The sequence below is a fragment of the Phacochoerus africanus genome, chromosome 15 (assembly GCF_016906955.1).
Source record: "Phacochoerus africanus isolate WHEZ1 chromosome 15, ROS_Pafr_v1, whole genome shotgun sequence".
NCBI lineage: Eukaryota > Metazoa > Chordata > Mammalia > Artiodactyla > Suidae > Phacochoerus > Phacochoerus africanus.
In genome coordinates, this window is record NC_062558.1 from 63,366,312 (window position 1) to 63,386,534 (window position 20,223).

Here is a 20,223-nt window from a genome sequence, read left to right on the forward strand (position 1 = left end):
AATCCCTGATAAACCAACTGCTCAATCTCACCTCCTCGTGCAGAAGCCTCAGTGCCAACCTGGCTCCGAATGACACTGTGAGGAGGGAATGAACGCCAAATCACCCTCACCGGGAGGAGGGAGAGACAAGCGCCACCCTCACCGCCAGACACGCCCGCCGTTCCCGCGCGCCTGGCGATTAGAGCCCTCACCTTGGGCCTGAAGGCGCCGAGGCAGGAGGGCCGCCGGGGGCGCGCGCGCGCGCAGAAGGGCGGGGGAGAGCGAATGCTGCGCGCCAGCAGGTGGGCGCGTCCTCTCGCGCGCCTGCGCGCCCCGCGCCCTCTTCCTCACGTTCCCCGCGCACCGCGTCCCCTCCCCGCCGGGAGCGCGCCGCCTCCCACCCTCGCGCCGGGTCGGTCTCCGTCTTTCAGACCCGCACGCTCCGCGGAGCTCCTGCCCCTGCCGTCGCCTCGGCAGCGGCTCTCTAGCCCCGCAGCTCAGCCTCGGCTCCTCAGCGCCGAGTCCCAGGCCTGCCCCCCTCCCGCCCTCCGCCACTCCCCTTCCCTTTCCCGCTCTTCTCTACCACACGGTCCGCGGAGAGAGCTTGGGTACGAAGCAGGCGGACTTGAGAAGGGGGTTGGAAAAATGGAGGTGCCGCGCCTGGATCATGCCCTCAACAGCCCTACCAGTCCCTGTGAGGAGGTGATCAAAAACCTCAGCCTGGAGGCCATTCAGCTGTGCGACCGGGACGGTAAGAGCGGCCGGGACCTCGGGGAGAGGGGCCGAGCCCGCGCCGCGGCCAGGCGCCTCGGCAGCCCCGGCTTGGCCGACCCTGCCCGCTCAGGCGGCAGGGTCTTTTGTTGTCCTCCCCCCAACCCTTGTGCAAATGAATGAGGGTGGGGGCTCCCCTTCGCCCACCTCCCCTCCCCTCAAACCCGGGGAACAAAAGGACCCCTGGGCTAGCGCTTCGTCCGGGAAAGTCCCCGGCTGCGTCGCCGCTGGCTGTCCTCGGCTGCCTGGACCCGGCTGAGGGGCTGCCCCTCGAGGGCGCCGTTCCTGCCCGCTGCTCCAGCTCGGGACGAGGCGTTTCCGATCTTTGCCGCAGAACCGCTTTCCTGGGTCTCCGGGAGCCGAAGGGGAGTTGCCCTCAGGATGTTTCTAGCCTGTTCCACCCCCTCCACCCCCCGCACACACTAGTTAGCGATCTCTGCCCAGAAACTTATCATTTCCTTTTCTGAACCTCCCTTCTTTAGATTTCCTTCTCTCAAAATGGGATTGAGGTGACAGTTTCTTCAGTGAAGGGGCAGAAAAAGAGTGCGTTTCAGCACCAAGGACAGCCACAGGCTTCGTGGTTTTGGGGTACGATTTAGAAACTGTCAAAAATCTGTAAAGGAAGTGGCCTAATATAGCTCCTGTGATTCAGAATATGTGGCGAGTACTCACCATTGTGTGTTGATATTATATGGCCTATTCTATTGTTAAAGTTGGCAGTCTCCTAAAGAAGGAAATTGATTAAACACAGGTTCTGAGCGTTAAAGAGATAAACTAGTACTCTGTGCAGTATGGGTAGTTATAGTGCTTCTGTATGAGTTGGAGTAGTTGGAGGTCAGTGCTATTTAAGTAATGTGGAATAAAACTTCATCTGTAAAGAAGTCACCTGATTAGTATTGATTGGCGTAATAATTGTAAAATTGTACATCTGACAAAGGAAAAATAATTTGTGTGTTGTCGAGATGATTCTGAACAGTTTGGGCTTTAAATGAAATTAAGGTTTAACTATATAGAGAGGGGTAATTTTAAAATGGTGTTTAGCCAAAGTGATATAGAAACACTAATATGCTTATGATAGGTCATAAAATTGATCAGTATGAATCCAAGTAGAGAGCAGAGGTCTTGTTTACAGTCATTTAAATGGTAATAACTTGGTTAGGCGTTGCTATACAGTGCAGTTTAGGTCAGCTGAACCTGGAGTTTCCACTTGTTAATAAATTTAGGACAGTCACTCTTTGAGTAATTGCTCTTTGAATCCAAAACCACTTTAAATAATTCTGAAACAGGTGTTGTATGTTTATGAAATATTCTTGGAAAAGTTACTTACATTTCCTTCATCCTTAGACTATTTTGGTCACCATAGTAATAGGTGCACATATTTGTGGCATCTAAAAAAATTCATTGTTTCTATATTCTATATATAAGCTTGCATTATTAGAATATACAGATTTTTAAAAAACATATCACATAAGAAGTCCCATGGGGTTTACTTTACACTATTGTGAAATGACTTTTTGTACTGTTATCATTGTAAATATTTTCATTTTCCTAGATTGCTTTGACAGAAAATCAAGAATCTACTAAAAGTAGATTTTATTTTCATTTACCTCAGTGATGTATCAGAAGCTTATTGCTGTAGTTGTTGGAAACAGGCAGTCATGGTTGCTCTTCAGAAGCCAGTAATCAATACTTAAAATTGCTTTTAACCACATGTTTCAAAGATACTAGGAAACATAAAGTTTAAATGATGGTTACAGAGTTAATAATGCAGAGTGCAAAAATTAATGTGCTGCATTTACCATGGTCTCTTCTTCTGGAGAAGTGGTCATTTTATTTTGTTAATATTTTTTAGTTGTTTCATTTCACATTATTAATCCTGCAAAATGAGCCAATTATGTAACATTTGATTTGGAAAGGTATTGTCACTAGGCCATATCTATGAAAATTGCTTATTTGCAGATTTTCTAATGGATTCAGCATAGATTAACTAATGTTTCATTTTATAAAATAGTGTATACCAGCATATATAAAGGGTTAACTCTTCTATTAAAAGATGTGTAAAATTTGAAAATAGCTTGTGTAAAGGTGTTCTTAAATGCCTAACTTTTCATTTCATAACTCTATACATCAATTCCAAAGATGTTAATAAGTTGGCTTCATGGGAATAATTTGGGAGAGATGATATAGTTATTTTTACAAAAAAATTTCTAAGTATTGCATTAAGTTTTTCAATCACATCTTATTATAAATTTTATATTGAGAGATTTTCAGGTAAAGCCTATTTGGTTCCTTCACTCCCTTCCTTTCACTCTCTAAGGCCTCATTATTTAACTTCTATAACTATATTACAGAAATATTAGTATTTGATAGGTATATTATGTGCTCAAGTAATAAATGCTATATTTTCATAATTTTATGACTATAGAAATAGATTTGTCTTGTTTGTTCTTTATTTTACTCTGCTATTAATCTGATGGGAAAAATTAGAAAAATTCCTTGTAAGTGGACTAAAATAGAATGAGAAAGTAGCATATGATTGTTTAATAAACATTTCCTTTTACCCTCTCCACTCATAGACATGTTTAATTTTAGAGTGTTTTGCGTATTGCATCAACTAAGAGCTGGAGCTGCTGGTAAACAGTATGGCTTATGTTTCTCTGGCTCTCATTTTTTTTCTGTACTTAGCTATTTTCTTATAAATTAATTTGTTTATATTATTAGCAACAATTCACAATGCTGCTTTTTCTCATGATTCCTCAAAAATACTAATAGTCTTTGAAAATATAGAATAGAGTCCAAGTGGTCATATAATTGGATTTTTTAAAATTATACAAGAGGATTTATATACACACACTATCTCATGTGTACTTTTATCCTGGGCGTATGTGCTTTGGTTGCTAGTGTAAGGCCCTGCCTAAGGGTTATTCCAGATGAAGATTCTGGATAGACTTCTATTAGGAAATCTCTGAAGATGTGCTGTAGATCTAGTAGTTTCTGTAATCTCTGTTGTAAGTGAAAGAGTCTGTTTTCTTCCATCTCTACTGTGCTGAAGTATCCTCAAGTTGCATATCTAATGTACTTTTCCAAAAAAATCAAAGGAAAAAACCTTAATTTCTCATCTGGAAGCATCAGTAATTTGGAAACTCTTTTCCAGTTTGTTTCTTCAGACCCTCAATGACCTTAACGTGACAAAACAACTCTGACTCCACACATAGAATTCTGCATTGCTTCTTTTCATATTTTTTATCATCCATGTACATATAGAAGCTTTCTTTCCTTGCTGAGAAGATTTATCTTTATATTGCTTTATATGCATCCAAGCTCCCTGCAGTCTTGTTATAATAGTGAGGAAGAAAATACAAAATTAATTTGTTGTGTAGCACTTAAATCCATTCCCAAGGCTTTCTAGCTTGAACAAGTATTCTTTCCATGATTAGGGCATTTTTATGACTGCCTAGATATGATCTGTGAAGTTTATGATGCTAGTCAGCCAGGGAACACATTTTAAAGAAATTGCACAGGCAGAAGCTGACAGATTTCCCTGTTTTTGTCTCTAACAGTAGTTTTTGTGGAGGAAAGGGAAAAAGGGTTTTTCTTTTTATATATTTTAAAAGGTAAATTCCTTGAATTTGGACTTTATCGTATTTGTTTAAATTTGAAATCAGTTGAGATATTCTTTATGCTTATTGAAATGTGAAATAAATGTTAATTTTGGAAACAAAATACAGAAGTGCTTAGTAACACAATTCTGCGTTAGATAATTCTTAACGATATTTCTAAAGTTGACATCTAGGAAGAATACTCTTAGCTATTACCTTTAATAGTACAAGAATGTAAGGTTGGCGTTAGTCTCACTGACATAGCATTTAGCATGGTGGTAAATACCATTTTAGAATCAGCTAGACCTATGACACAATATTGACTTTTATTTTATTTTTTTTTACAATATTGACTCTTGATAGATATGTTATCTTAGGCAAATTACTTAACTTTTTGTTAGCTTCAAACTTTCTCATGTAAAAATGGAAAAATAATGTCAGTCCTGTGGAATTGTTGAAATAATTAATTGAAGTTGTGAAATAATTAATTGAAGTATTACTTACGTAGCATTTCTTACGATTCTTGACACAAAAGAGAATAATAATTGGTATTATAAAAGGAATATTATTCTCTACATTATCTTCTTCAGTTGAACTACTGCTTTTTAATTCTTTTTTGGACAATATTTACTTAATTATTTATTTGTCTTTTTAGGGCCACACCTGAAGCATATAGAGGTTCCCAGGCTAGGTGTCAAATCAGAGATGTAGCTGCCAGCCCACGCCACAGCTACAATGCCAGATCTGAGCTGCATCTGTGACCTACACCACAGGTCAGGGCAATGCAGGATCCTTAACCCACTGAGGGAGGCCAGGGATCAAACCTGCATTCTCATGGGTACCAGTCAGGTTCGTTAACCACTGAGCCACGACAGGAACTCCTGACCAGAGTCCTCCTTTATTTTAGTTTTGTTTGCATAGTAAATCTTTTTTATGTCACTCGAACTGCATGAGTAGTCGGTGAAAACTGTAAATTCTGAATCTTAAAAGAACAGTAAAATCAATTACAGTACTCTATCCTTTGCTTATATTTTTCTATCCTATCAGTAATATCTTTCTCAGCATTAATCCTAAAAGCTGTTTTCAGCTTCTACTTCAAATCTGCTGTTTGCTGTTTTCATGTGCCTTGTGACCTTGATACCTGCTTTGGGTAGGTATTTGCATCACAAGGCTTCTCTGCTCTTGATCTTATCAATTGTTTTCTTTATTTTTTTATTTTTATTTTTTTTCTAACCATGGATCTGTACATGTGACCTGTGGATTAATTTCTTTGACCCAGCTATGACTATAGGGGTGCCATAAGTTTGCACTAGTGAGTATGAAACAAAACAAAAATAAAATGAAAACTAAAACAAAAAGCTTGAAAGTCATCAGATTATGTTAAACCAATTTATATTCTTGGTAGGGGTTCTAATTCATTCCCAGAGAAAATCAGGAAGTCATTAGAGTAAAAGTCACATCAAAGAATATGTGACCAGGCTCCCTCCAGTGGTAGAATGACTGATATGTCATAATAAGCAGTAACACTGGCAACTTGATTTGTTGCCTAGTAAGCCAGTTAGAACACTAACAGTGTTAGATATAGAACACTATCTAAACAGCTTCCAAGTCACTTTTCCTTAATCACTGCTAATGTTTCCCTCTCTTAGGCCTAAGCTTGATTTTTTTTTATGACTTTGATATTTTATCCTGGGCTTCAGTATATAATAACATCAGCTGCATCAGTTACTACAGTAAGCATAATTCTTTTGGTTTTTGGTTTTCCTTCTCTGCCCTTACTGGATGTATTATTTAAGTTTTTCTTATAGCATTTGCCTCTTTCTTGGGTTTTTTTTTCATTTCTTTTTAGTTTTTCTATATGGATCTTTTTAATGTTTATAAATTATTTAAATTTTATCTTTACTATTCTAAAGCATTTACCTAATTTTTAGCTGTTTAAAATATTTTATTACCAGACAATAGTTAAACTGTTTTATTAAGAATGGTCTTATTAAGAAGACTATATATACATAAATTTTTTTTTTTGTCTTTTTACCATTTCTTGGGCCACTCTTGCGGCATGTGGAGGTTCCCAGGCTAGGGGTCTAATCAGAGCTGTAGCCGCTGGCCTACACCAGAGCCACAGCAACTTGGGATCCAAGCCGCGTCTGCAACCTACACCACAGCTCACAGCAACACCGGATCCTTAACCCACTGAGCAAGGCCAGGGATCGAACCCGCAACCTCATGGTTCCTAGTTGGATTCGTTAACCACTGAGCCACGACGGGAGCTTCTAAGAAGACTAATATTTTGTACACATACATTTGAGAAGTAAAATCGGTACTTGAGGAAATCTTCTAGCAGAAATATGTAGAAGAGTTGAAGAGTCCTGACAAGAAAAATAAGCAGCCTCAGCATGTTCTTTATATGGAAGGATAGCGAGTATAAAATAGTATATAAAAGAAATCTAAAAATAATTACTAAAATTTTGTGATTGAATTTTCAAGCAAAATGGGAAGCGACAAAGGGTAACTTTAGGATTATAAATCTGGGAAATCAGAAGAATCATTGACAAGAAAGAAAGAAAGGAAAAAGAAGATAGTATTTAGTCTGGGAACCTCCATATGCGCAGGAGCGGCCCAAGAAATGGCAAAAAAGACCGAAAAAAAAAAAGAAAAGAAAGAAAGAAAAGAAAGAGAAAATAGTATTTAGACATCATGATGACAATATTTTACATCTCATATTTTAGGTCTCAGTGGACATCTGAATATGTCCCACACCCTTTTCTAGGGGCACCTCTCAGAAAAATCATTTTTCCAGAACACTATTTTATACTGCCTTGTCATTATTGTTTCAGTGTGAATCTCCACAAAATAATCCATTTACATTCTTTTTAGACTCTTTTTCTTGATTCCCACTCTTTAAAGCTACTCATCATCCAATAATATTTTGAGAATCATTACTAGATAAAACCTAAACCACTTGATACCTTTTAGAGGATTATGAAAGAAATTTTTTTAAGATTTTTTTTTTCTGCCAATTTCTTCTGTACAGCAGAGTGACCAAGTCATACACATACAAAGAGATTTTGAGCCATCTGTGTAAAGGTAGTTTTGGAGTCTTAGGAGACTTTTCACAGGGATTTAGTATAAAGTGAAAAGAAAATGTACCTTAAGACATTTGAAATCTAACATAGAAGACTTCCTTGGAAGCATATTAAACATTTAGCAATTTCTGTTGTGTTCTGGGGAAAGAGTTCTAGAGTGAGGAATAGAGTGGTTCATGGACCTATATATTTGACTAGGGAAACTAGAACTTAAGTGAAAAAGAAAGATTTGAATTTGACTTCAGTTTTAGAGTGACTTCTAATGAGCTTTGTGTCTCATCCCTTGAAGGTAAGGAGTCATCACATTCTGGGGAAGGTCAATTTTGAATCCCAAAGATGGAATAAATCTACAATTCAGGCTCATTAATGCAAACAAGTGCTCTGCATTTTGAAATTGCTCACTAGAAGCTAGTTGAACAAAGATATAGTATTCTGAATTATGATTAGCTTTGTTTGTGATATTATGACCATTTGGGCCAAGTTTGTGGTTCATTTTAAAGGGGTTGTGTGATTTTTGCATATATATACTATTAGTTGTAGCTTAGTGGCAACTGGTATAAATAACTCCTTTTGTTTTCTATAGCCTGTGGGAGTGTTGCTATCTAATAATAGTATTAAAGGCGTATAACTCCCCTAGATATATGCCATTAGAGGCAAGACATAAACATTTTTTCCAAGATACTTGATTTTCTCAAAAAATAGTGTCTTCTCCAAGTCTAAATGTTGGTGAATCTCTCAGTCCCTAAAATTTTTAAAACTAATGATAAATGCAAAGAAAAAAACAATTTTTTGAGCATCAATTATGTGATATGTTCTTCATGACTGCATCTATGATGTAGAACAGGGATCAGCAAGTTACGGTCCCTGGGCTAAATCCGAAAACCTGCTGCCAGTTTTTGTAAGTAAAATTTTATTGGAATAAAGTCATGCCCATTTTTTAAAATACTATCTGACTGCTTTCGTGCTAAAACATCAAGAGTTTAGTAGCTGTGATAACAGACCACTTAGCCCACAAACCTTAAAATACTTATTAAACCTTAAAATACTTATCTTGTCCACTGTAGGAAAAGTTTGCCAACTCTTAATGTAGAGGACTAAGAAAATAAATTAATATCTCTTGATAGGAATAATATATTGAAAGAAGAGTTTCTAGAAAAAATTGTATAATCATTTTGCTTTTATAGATTGCCATGGTTTTAAGATTATGCAGGTCAGGCAGAGAGCTTTGGAAAGCTGAAAAACCTTACCAGGCATTAGCCTAGCTCTGTGCCATTATGTCTGATAGTCAGTGAGCGAAACAAGCCCTAATTTTAACTTGAAATCTAGTCATCATGTAAATAACCTTAGAAAGAAATGCTAGTTATACATAAGTTTTTCTAGGTACATTATAATTCCATTAATAAATATGTTTTAAAGTATCAAAGATGATAATATGAACTTTGAGAAATGACTAGTTATATTGATATATTATTAAAGTTTATGTATGTCATCTTCTTCCTTCTAGACCAAATTCTCATTGAAAAGGAGGCAAAGTCTTACTCATCTTTCTATTTCCATAGTCTCACATAGTGCTTTTCAAACTATCTGTATTTTTTTAATAGTCAATCTATCACTGACTGATATGTTATGAAAGTATAATAAAATGAATTATTAGAAAAGTGAAATTTAAAAAATCCAAAAGATTTAACAGACATAAAAATCACTGCCAAATTCCTATAAAAGCTTCTAATACTTAGTCTTAATTTTTATATTTATTTCATCACAGGCTGGTAAATAGTTTACAGACCACACTTTGAGTACAATAGCTAGAGGACAGTGACATTCTATTCTTATTCAAAAGTTAATTTTTAGGTGCTAAACTTAGTTAATATTCTCATTTGTTTCCTTTTGTTCTTTTATTTGCCTCTTTTATTTGCCTCTATTTTTTGTTTTTACTATTTATTTGAACATTATTACAACTTTAGGGTCTGAATTAAGATGGGGGGAAAGGGTCCAAGAATGAGTGTAACTTACCCTGCATTCAAAGGATTTGCTGGCAGTTAGGGAGATGAGATAATTAAATAAATATAATATGATAAGTATACAATATCCTTAGAATACATAATAAAGTATAGAAGAAAAAGTGGTTAATTCTGTCTTGAATCTCTCAAATGGCTTCATAGAGGGAAGCAAAATTTTTTTCTGGATATTCAAAGTAAAATAAAAAATTTCCAGAAATGGGACATTTCTAGCAAGATAAGTGGCATATATGAAGGCATAAGACCATGTTATGTCCTAGGGACACACAGATTTTAGTATTGGTGAAGGAAAGAAGTTTTCTTTGTGAGAAAATAAACTAAAAGCTAGCTAGATTATGCCATGATCCATAGTTTGGATTTAATCTTGTTTGAAATCTTATTTCAAATTTTCTAATTTGTAGAGAACCTTTTAAAACAAAACCACCACATTTTATAAAACTCTAACAAGTAGAAGCATTTGATTAGTATACACTTATCCCAGAATTTCAAACATATTATTTTTCAAGTAAAATCCATCTGTGGGTTTGGTAAGAAATTAAAATTAGCAGTTATACTTGAAAGCTGTTATTTTATATCAACCTCAGTCTTTGTTTCTGAATTTTACTTTCATTGCATTGTTTCTAGGAAATTCTGGTTCATTCAGATAAGTAGTGGCAAATGGTAATGTTTTTAAACTCATTTGGCTTCTCAGGATACTCTTGAAATAGTAAGATTTTTTTTTCCCCTAAGTTGAATCAAAGTGTAACTACTTTTGTAGGGAAGTGAAAGAATTGATTCATCCATCTGTTCTTTTTTTTTTTTTTTTTCTTTTTAAGTCCGCACTTGTGGTATATGTAAGTTCCCTGCTGAGGATGGAATTGGAGCTGCTGCTGCAGTCTTTCTCCACAGCCACAGCAATGCCAGATCTAAGGCACATTTGCTACCTATATCAGATCCTTTAACCCACTGAGTTAAAGGCCAGGGATAGAACCCACATCCTCATGGATATTAGTCAGGTTCTTAAGCTGCTGAGTGATGAGGGGAACGCCCCATCAGTTCATTTTTTCATTTTGGTGAGAAAATAATGTATTTTCTAATATTCTGAGATACTCATTGATAACATTTTAAAAAACAGTCATATCTTTGCACTAATCTGTTAAAATTTCAGAACAGCTTAATTTAATTTATTTGAACGATGAACCTTAACTGTAAGGATCAATTTCATTACTGATACTTTATTTGCATTTATAGGCTTGGTAACATTTGTGACTGTATTGTCACATTGAGTTTTTTCAGATTGTTACAAAGCTATATAATCATTACTAGTTTGCCTGTTATTGACATTTGAAAGATATTTATCAAAGTATCTTTTTAATTATAAAATATTGTTTCTTGTGAAATACTTATGCCTGCCTTCAGAACACCCACCTAAATTTGGTGTCAAAAAATGAATTTTGAAATTTTCTATCTGTAACACTACAATTGGCTCAGAAAAAAAAGGGGAGAAAAATCCATCAATTTAAATGATAGACTATATGTGATTATGCAAAATTATTTTGAAATATCCTAATATCCAGTCCTCATTAGTGAACAGTTACTACTTAATGAAAGCTGGCAACAGCTTTTACAGGAATTTCCTCTCCTGAGATTTTAAAAATTTTATCTATTTCCCCTAATGTAGTTGTTTCAACGATTCTTACAGTTTGTTAAAAACTTAGACATGAAAATTTTCTTGTTCATTGTGTGTTGTTTTAGAATCCTTGAATTTACCTATTTGAGAAACTTCTACAAAAGTAAATGGAGAGATCTGCCACATTCATATTCTCAAGCATTTAAATTGGAAACTTTTTACATAATCTCAACATTTGAATTAATCAAGCATATATGATGAAGAATTTTGTATTCTCTGTATTTTTAGACATGCATCAATATTTCAGTTTTTTATAACAGTTTACTAATTTAACATATTTGTTGCACTGTCATACAGAACTTAATAAGATTTTTTTTTTTTTTGGCAATTGTGTTTGCTGTGGTTCATAGGTGATATTGGTGACTTTGGAGCACATTTTAATTCCTAGGTTTACAATAACTTAAGACACATATTTTTTTTTTTAATTATGGAACTTGTCAATGACCATGTCATTACAAGATCCCCCTGATATCTAAAAGTGGAGCTTTCCTCCAAAGTCTTTCGTAAGACAAAATGGTGTAACGTGAAAAAACAATTCCCTTAGGACACATTCTTGGTAATGGATGCACAAAATAAATCCAGATAAAGCACAGATGCTCACAGACATAGTTCAGAGCTCTGGCAGTTTGTTGCTGAGATGCTGAGTGTAGTTTCCAGTAAAGGAACTTGGTGGTGCTGCTCTCCCTGCTTGGGGTGCCTACTCCCTCAATAACAATTCCCTGAAAAATAAATGCTGAAGGCTGTTTTCACTTGCCTCCCCCAGCCTTTTTTTTTTTTTTTTGGTAAAAGCATAAATCTTTTGGATTTTTTGGTTAGCATTGAACAGGTACTTGTGTAGATACTTCATAAAAGTGAAGTGACATAACAGCCAACTTTAAGAAACAGAGGATATCTGTATTTGCAAAACCTTGATGTATGAGACCCAATGAAGTTTATCAGTTTTTATCACTTTGGTATAAATTAATCAGTTTTATGGCTACAGTGTAAATTCTACTAACAGATGACTATCATTAATATTTAGCTTTGGTGAGAGCTCCCAAATATTAGCTGAAAAATCAGGTGGTTCTAACTAATAGTAAAACTTTTGATATGTCTTGAGCCAAATCAGTCTCAATACATCCATGTTAACATTTGTTTAACATTCCTGCTTTTAACTAGTTTTATGGGTAATTATTTCATAATTTATACAAGAAAAAGTGTAACTCTAACCCAAACTTAAAATGACTTCATCACAAAAAGAAGTACACAAAATTCATAACCCCTTCAGTTACTTCTGATGAGCTGAATGGCCAAACTTCACCTCAGCTTTGCGTGCACCTAATTGAACACAAGCATTCAGTGTTTTTTAAATTTTACTTAACAGCGTGTATACTTGCTGATTTAAGTTAAAAAAAAAATGTGAAATGTGGAGTTCCTGTTGTGGCGCAGTAGTTAACTAATCCGATTAGGAACCATGAAGTTGCAGGTTCGGTCCCTGCCCTTGCTCAGTGGGTTAAAGGTCTGGCGTTGCCCTGAGCTGTGGTGTAGGTTGCAGACACAGCTTGGATGCTGAGTTGCTGTGGCTCTGGCGTAGGCCGGCGGCTACAGCTCCGATTCGACCCCTAGCCTGGGAAACTCCATATGCCGAGGGAGCTGCCCAAGAAATGGCAAAAAGACAAAAAGAAAAAAAAAAAGAAAAGAAATGTATCGGAGCCATAACCTTTTTTATACATTGTGCCATTTTATGCACTGAAGTAGCAGAAAAAGTTTTGATATTTAAGCCAAAATAACATAATTCTTACAGCAAGCACATTTTAATGTATGCTATTTGTATTACAGTTTTGAGAATAGTGCAGAAATTATTAAGAAAATTAAATGTTATTTGCTTAACCTTTTAATCACCTTTGTATTAAAAAAAATTAAATCATTTGTCAGAACCAACTTAAACCACTGGATTTCAAAATTAATCACCTTGAGGGCTTGTTAAAACAGATTGTTTGCCTCCACCCCCACCCCAAGGTTTCAGATTCATTAGTTCTGGGGTGGAGCCCAAGAGTTTGCATTTCTAACAAATTTCCAGGTGACGCTGATGTTGGTGATTCAGAGGCCATACTTAGAGATCTAGGTAACATGACTAAAGAAGTTCATAGCTAATGAAGAGATATTACACTTTTGGTTTTAATAAATATATCCATTTGAGGAATGAATTGGGATGTTGAGCTCAAGAGTCTAACCATTTGCAGGACAATTATAGATAATAGGATTGTTAAGAACAGGTAAGTAAAAATTGGGGGTGAAATTGAACATTTTTGAAGTAAAGTTTTTGGGTTTGTGATGTGATTAAACTGGTAGTGTGAGACATGCAAAGTTGTTGATCACTAAATTTGCTAGATTGAGAGATTGGTTAAGTTTTGATGCTGGTAATAAGGTAGTAGTTGTTGGATGGAAGGAATGTGAAGGAGGAGACTTGATAAGCTATTAACAAGCTATTAAAGTCTTTCCTGGACAAGTTAGGTTTCAGGTGGTTGTGGAATTCCTGTATGGAATTATCCAGAAGACTGTTAAAAATATTCACCTGGGTCTCCCAAGAAGAGAGTTTGAGGATAAAAGATGAAATTTGGTAGTCCTTTTCAGAATTTTTTTTATTGCTCTAGTTTCTCCTTTATCAAGTGTTTCTTCCTTCGTCTTCTAGTCAGTCTTTTGTAGACTCATGCCAAATTGTTGAACTGCTCATTAGAGTAAATTTAAATGTTGTTTTCTTATTTGTAGTGCCTAAAAGGTGCATTTGAAAAATAATTACTTTGATATAATTAAATTTGGCTTAGAAGTGGTTATTTGGGGCAGTTAACATTGGAAGAAATGCAATTGACCTAACCTCTATACTCGATAAGTTTCCCTTATATTGATTGGAAAGAGAGTTAAGTGTATGATTTTTCTGTGCTTACTGTAGAAATACATTAGACTCATGTTTCCTTCCGTGGCAGCAGTCCATAGTACTGCTGTTGAACTCAAATTAGTGAAAAATAATGAAACTAGAGCCTACAGAAAAACTAAAATTTTCACCAAAGCTAGTTCTAAAACTATCATGCTCAACATGTATTTCCAAGCTTTTCTCTTGACTTCGAACCTGCTAATTTATTGTTTACTATAGGTAGGTATTGAATGTTAGCCTAAAAAAGACATGGCCTTTTTTTGCACTTAATTTTTGTTCTTTGCTGATTTTTTTGGTTTAAGTTTAGAAAAACCTTCTGTTTTAATACGTATGATTTTTGTATAACTTTTTCAAGCTATGTTAAGGCTGGGTGTTTGAGCCTATTTTAATATATTTTAGTATAATTTAGTATACCCAATATTAATTTCCCTGGAGCTTGATATACTTTTTTTTTTTGGTTCTTACTTTTAGTGATTAAAGGAAAAAAAAAGAAGCAGGAAAGCCTGATGACTAAAAAGGCAGTGATTCTGCAGTTTGCTGTTTGTGCCATTTGTTTTGCTAAAGGCTTTATTCATTTGAATTGTAATGATAAAATTTATAGGCCTAGGTTGAAATAGTGATAAATGAATAATAAAATAAAAATAATAAAATTTGAGGTTCAAATAGTGATAAATGTTCCAAATACAGTCTAGCCACCTCTACCAGAATTTTTCTTAGCACTATGTATTATAGTAGTGTATCTTCATCTATATAAATATTTTTAAGAGCTTCATAAATATTTCTAAAAGCTTTATATGGATCAGCAGTCATTGAACTTTTTTTCACTGCCTTCATAGTAATTTCAAGAATATTTTTACCGGTTTTTTTTTTTGCTTTTAGTATTAATACATTGCATTTAAACTTTTTGACATAAAAATACCATTTAGTTTCATTATCATGTATTAATATTTTAATGAAAAAATTAAATGCATTTTTCTGAATACATGCATGATGCTATTTACCACAAAAGTATATGTATATGTGTGTATTTAATTATTTTCATTTCACTTTAAAATGCAGATGTGTATTCTTTAAGAAAATCTGAAATGTTAAATCTAAACTTACAAAACACATTATTCAGGGCATAATTATTTTCCCCACAATATGTTCTCTGCCATTTCCCTAGTGTTCTTAATTGGTCCTTCAGAAGAATTTGACAGAGGGACAAAATGGTAGTGAAATGTAATACCAACTAAATTATCTTAACCTATGCTTTCTTAAATCACCTCTGAAATGTTGATGACAGGAATAGTAGATATTTGAAATATAAAGATTTAGCATTTTTAGATTTATCAAAGATAGCTAAATTGTCATTGTGCTGATAGTTAAAATCCAAAAACAGTCTGGAATACTGTTCATATCATTTACCTATGAGTTTACGAAATGTTTGCCCAGCATATCAATCAACATTTCTTTAATTTTTTTTCCTCAGAGCACACAGAACTCCTGTGAAATTCCAAAAACATTGTTTCTAAGTAAAAAAAAAAAGACTTCTAGAAAACTAAGTGTGAGGATGTTTTAAAAAAACCAAAAAAAACAGAAAGGAGAAAAGGGGTTTTACCAAGAGTAATTTTTGTTAAATTAAAAAGTAGTTTTGTAAAATTTTTGCATTAACAAATATTATTATACTAACAATATAAGGTATCATAATTTATTGTGATGCCAGAATGAAAGATAGCTTTCATTGTCTTGTATTATCACTAAGGGTCTGCAAATGGCTTACTTCCTTTCTTTTATACTCTTGTTACTTTTTATGGGGAAACTGTATGCTTTGTTTCTACAATGTAAGGACTTACAAGAGTGTCATGTAAATGCCATGGGTATATTGGGAATTCCTGTTGTGACTCAGCAGAAATGAATCTGACTAGTATCCATGAGGATGCAGGTTCAATCCCTGGCCTTGCTCAGTGGTTAAGGATCCAGCATTGCCATGAGCTGTGGTGTAGGTCACAGACACGGTTCATATCCCAAGTTGCTGTAGCTGTGGTTTAGACCAGAGGCTACAACTCCATTTTGACCCCTAGCCTGGGAACCTTCGTATGCTATGGGTGTGCCCCCACCGCAAATACTATGGGTATATTGTGTATGACCCCAGAGGTCACATAAGATAAGCAATTGGGCCATGGAAGAAAGTAATAGAAGTTCTGTTAATACTTTTTTTTATCCTATTTAATATAAGAAAAAATAAGCTTGATTAATCTTATCTATATGAATTAATTTTTGTTATATCAAACTATTACCTATATGTGCATAGAGTGCCTTTGTATGATAGGTGTATGGAATTCAGAAATAAAAATTATTAATGCTTAATAAGACACCTTCTGATGCACTTTCTCTAGAATGATGTACCCATTTTTGTATGATATCTTTTACAAATGTGATAGCCCTTAAAACCAGGCGTCTAAGTAAATCAAGTTTAGAGGGTGTCATCTGAATAGCTATATCACAAAATGTTAAACTAAAATTATCAAAATAAGAACATATACCTATATATTTGTTTTAGTAATAAAAATGTTTTAAAATATTATGTATTTTATTATTTTAAATTTATATTTTATCCATAATAAATAGTGTTTGTAATTTGATTGACCCAAACACAGATTTGAACCTCACAGGTACACTTATACACAGATTTCTTTCAATAAATATTGCCATTCTATAGGATCTACAGTTGATTTAATCCCTAGGTATGAAACCTCACAGTTTATCAGTGATATTGTCCTATAATTTTCTTTTCTTGTGGCATTCTTGTCTGGTTTTGGTGTCAGGGTAATGCTGGATTTGTAAAATGAGTTTGGAAGTGTTTTCTTCTCTTCTATTATTTTGGAAGAGTTTGAGAAGGACTATTAATTGATTGAATGTTTGGTAGAATTCACCAGTGAAGCCACCTTGTCCTGGACATTTGTGGCGGGGGAGGCTTTGGGAAGTTTTTGATTACTTGTTCACTTTCCTTACCTAGTAATCAGTCTTTTCAGATTTCTATTTCTCATGATTTCAGTCTTGGTAGGTTGTATGTTCCTAGGAATTTATCCATGTTCTTCTAAGTTTTCAAATTTGTTGGCATATTCATAGTGGTCATATTGTTCATATTGCTCATAGCAGTCACATAGGATCCTTTGTATTTTTGTGGTGTCAGTTGTAATGTCACCTCTTTCATTTATGATTTTATTTATTTGTGTTCTCTCTTTTTTACTTGGTGAGTCCAGCTAAGTTTTGTCAGTTTTGTTTATCTTTTCAAATAACTGGTTTAGTTTCATTAATCTTTTCTAATGTCTTTTTAGTCTCTATTTCTACTCTGATCTTTGTTTCCTTCCATCTAATAACTTGAGGCTTCATTTACTCTTCTTTTTCTAGTTTTTTAAGATATGAAGTTAGGATGTTTATTTGAAATTTTTCTTGTTTATGGATGTAGGCAGTTACTGCTATGAACTTCCATCATAGAACTTCTTTTGCTAAATCTAAGTTATGGCCTGTTGTACTTCCAACTTCATCTGCCTCAAGGTACTTTTTACTTTTGATTTCTTTTTTGATCAATTGGTTATTTAGTAACATGTTTAATCTCCATGTATATGAATTTTTCAGTTTTTGTCTTGCAATTTTTGATTTTATGCCATTATGGTAGGAGAAAATGCTTGATTATGATTTCAGTCTTCTTAAATTTATTAAGACTTGTTTTGTGTACTAACACGATCTATCCCAGAGAATGTTACATGTGCACTTGAGAAGAGTGTGTATGCTGTTGCATTTGGATGGAATGTTCTGGACATGTTTGATACATCTATCTGTTCTAAGGTGTTGTTTGTGGCTGATATTTCCTTATTGATTTTCTTTCTGGATGATCTATATTCATTATATTCATTGATATAAGTGGGCTATTAAAGTCCCCTACTGTTACTGTATTGCTAGCTATTTCTCCCTTTATGTCTGATAATATTTGCTTTATGCATTTTTAGATGTTTCTATGTAGGGTGCATAAATAATTACAAATGTTTAATCTTCATGGTGGGTTGCCCCTGTTATCATTTTGTAATCTCCTTCTTTGTCTCTTATTATAATCTTTGTTTTAAAGTATATTTTATCTCATATGAATATAACTACTCTAAATTTTTTGGCTTCCATTTACATGGAACATCTTTTTCCATCTTTTAGTGTTCAGTCTGTGTGTCTCCTTAAATTTGAAGTGAGTCTCTGGTAAGGAGCATATAGATGTCTTTTTGAAAAACCCATTTAACTACTCTATATCTTTGGATTGGAGAATTAGTACATTTACACTTAAAGTAATTACTGATAGGCATATACTCACTGCCATTTTGTTAATTATTTTCAGACTATTGTGTTGTTCCCTTCTCTTACTTTCTTCTTCCCTGATCTCTTCCTTTGTGGTTTCATGAATGTCTTTAGTGGTATGTTTAAATTCTTTATCTTTTGTGTATCTGCTGTAGGATATTGCTTTGTAGTTATCATGTGGCTTACATATGATAACATATTTATAACTGTGAATTTTAAGCTCATCCTAACTTAAGTTTTCATGCACTTTTAAGCTCTACATTTTTATTCTCCTCCCACCAAATTTTGTTTTCTTTCTTTCTTTCTTTCTTTCTTTCTTTCTTTCTTTCTTTCTTTCTTTCTTTCTTTCTTTCTTTCGTCTTTTTAGGGCTTCACCCCATGGCATATGGAGGTTCCCAAGCAAGGGGTCAAATCAAAGCTGTAAGCTGCTGGCCTATGCCACAGCCACAGGAACTTGGGATCTGAGCCGCATCTGCAACCTATACCACAGCTTATGGCAATGCTGGATCCTTAACCCACTGAGCAAGGCCAGGGATCAAACTTTCATCTTCATGGATGCTAGTCACTTTTGTTTCTGCTGAGCCATGATGGGAACTCCCAAATTTTATGTTTTCAGAGTCACATTTTACATTTTTTTATCTGTGTCTCTTAAGTACTTATGGTAGGCATAGTAATTTTTACTAATTTAGTCTTTTCACTTACATGCTAGTTTTATAAGTGATTAATCCACTACCTTTAATGTACATTTATTTTACCAGTGAGACTTAGACTTTTATATATTTTCTTGAAATTAATTAACACCCTTTTTTTTCAGCTTAAAGAAGTCCTTCTAACATTTCTTATAAGGCTGACTAACTGGTGAAGAACTCTTTTACCTTTTGTTTGTCTGGAAAATTCTCTCTACTTCAATTCTGAATCATAACTTTGCTGTGAGTTATTTCTTTCAGGGATTTGAATAAATCATGCTATTTTTTTTCTGGCCTGCAAAGTTTCTACTGAAAAATCTACTGATAGTCTGTGGTGGGTTCCTTGTGTATAACAAGTTGTTTTTCTCTTGCTGCTTTTAAAAATCTCTCCTTGTCATTAACTTTTGATATTTTAATTGTATGGTTTCTTCATATTAGTTTCTTTGGATACCTCTTATTTGGAACTCTCTGGGCTTCCTGTATCTGGAATTATTTCCTTCACAAAGTCAGAAAAGTTTTCAGTTATTATTTCTTCAAATAAGTTTTTGCTCCTTTCTCTATCCCTTCTCTTTTCTGGGAAGTCTCATGCAAATGTTGGTTCCCTGGCTGTTGTTCCATAAGTCTTTTAAGTGAGCTTTACTTTTTTTTATCATTCTTTTTTTTTTTTTTTTCTGCCCTGATTGAGCTCCACTGCCCTGTCCTTGAGTTGTTTCCTGCATCTCATCTGTTGTTTGATTCCTCTAGTGTATTTTTCAGTTCAGCTATTGTGTGCTTCAACTTGTAACTTCTATTTGTAATATTTTCTCTTTGTTGAAGTTCTCACTGCATTTATCTATTCATCTCCCAAGTTTAGTTAGCACTTTTATGATCATTACTTTGAACTCTTTATCAAATAAATTAGTTATCTTTGTTTCATTAAGATTTTTTGAGATTTTAATTCCTTCATTTGGAGTATATTCTTCTGGTTCTTCATCTTCTTGACTGACTATCTTGTTTCCTAAGCATTAGATAAAACAGCCACCTCTTTCAGTCTTGTAGGAGTGGTCTCACACATCCATCTGTGCCCTAGCTCTTGGTTGGTTCAAAAAAAATTTAACTGAAGTATAATTGATTTACAATATTGTGTTATTTTCAAGTATAACACAGTGATTCAGTTATGCTTATATATGTATATATCT

At 34.7% G+C, this 20,223-nt stretch overlaps 1 protein-coding gene across 1 annotated transcript in view; it reads left to right on the plus strand.

The window, feature by feature from the left end:
* The first annotated feature begins 341 nt into the window (after positions 1 to 341).
* PHYHIPL (phytanoyl-CoA 2-hydroxylase interacting protein like) overlaps positions 342 to 20,223 on the plus strand; it is an 89,621-nt gene continuing 69,739 nt past the window's right edge. The window contains exon 1 of the mRNA XM_047760436.1: positions 342 to 730. Coding sequence (XP_047616392.1) covers positions 625 to 730 — 106 coding nt within the window. The 5' untranslated portion in view covers positions 342 to 624. The remainder of the gene's footprint in view (positions 731 to 20,223) is intronic.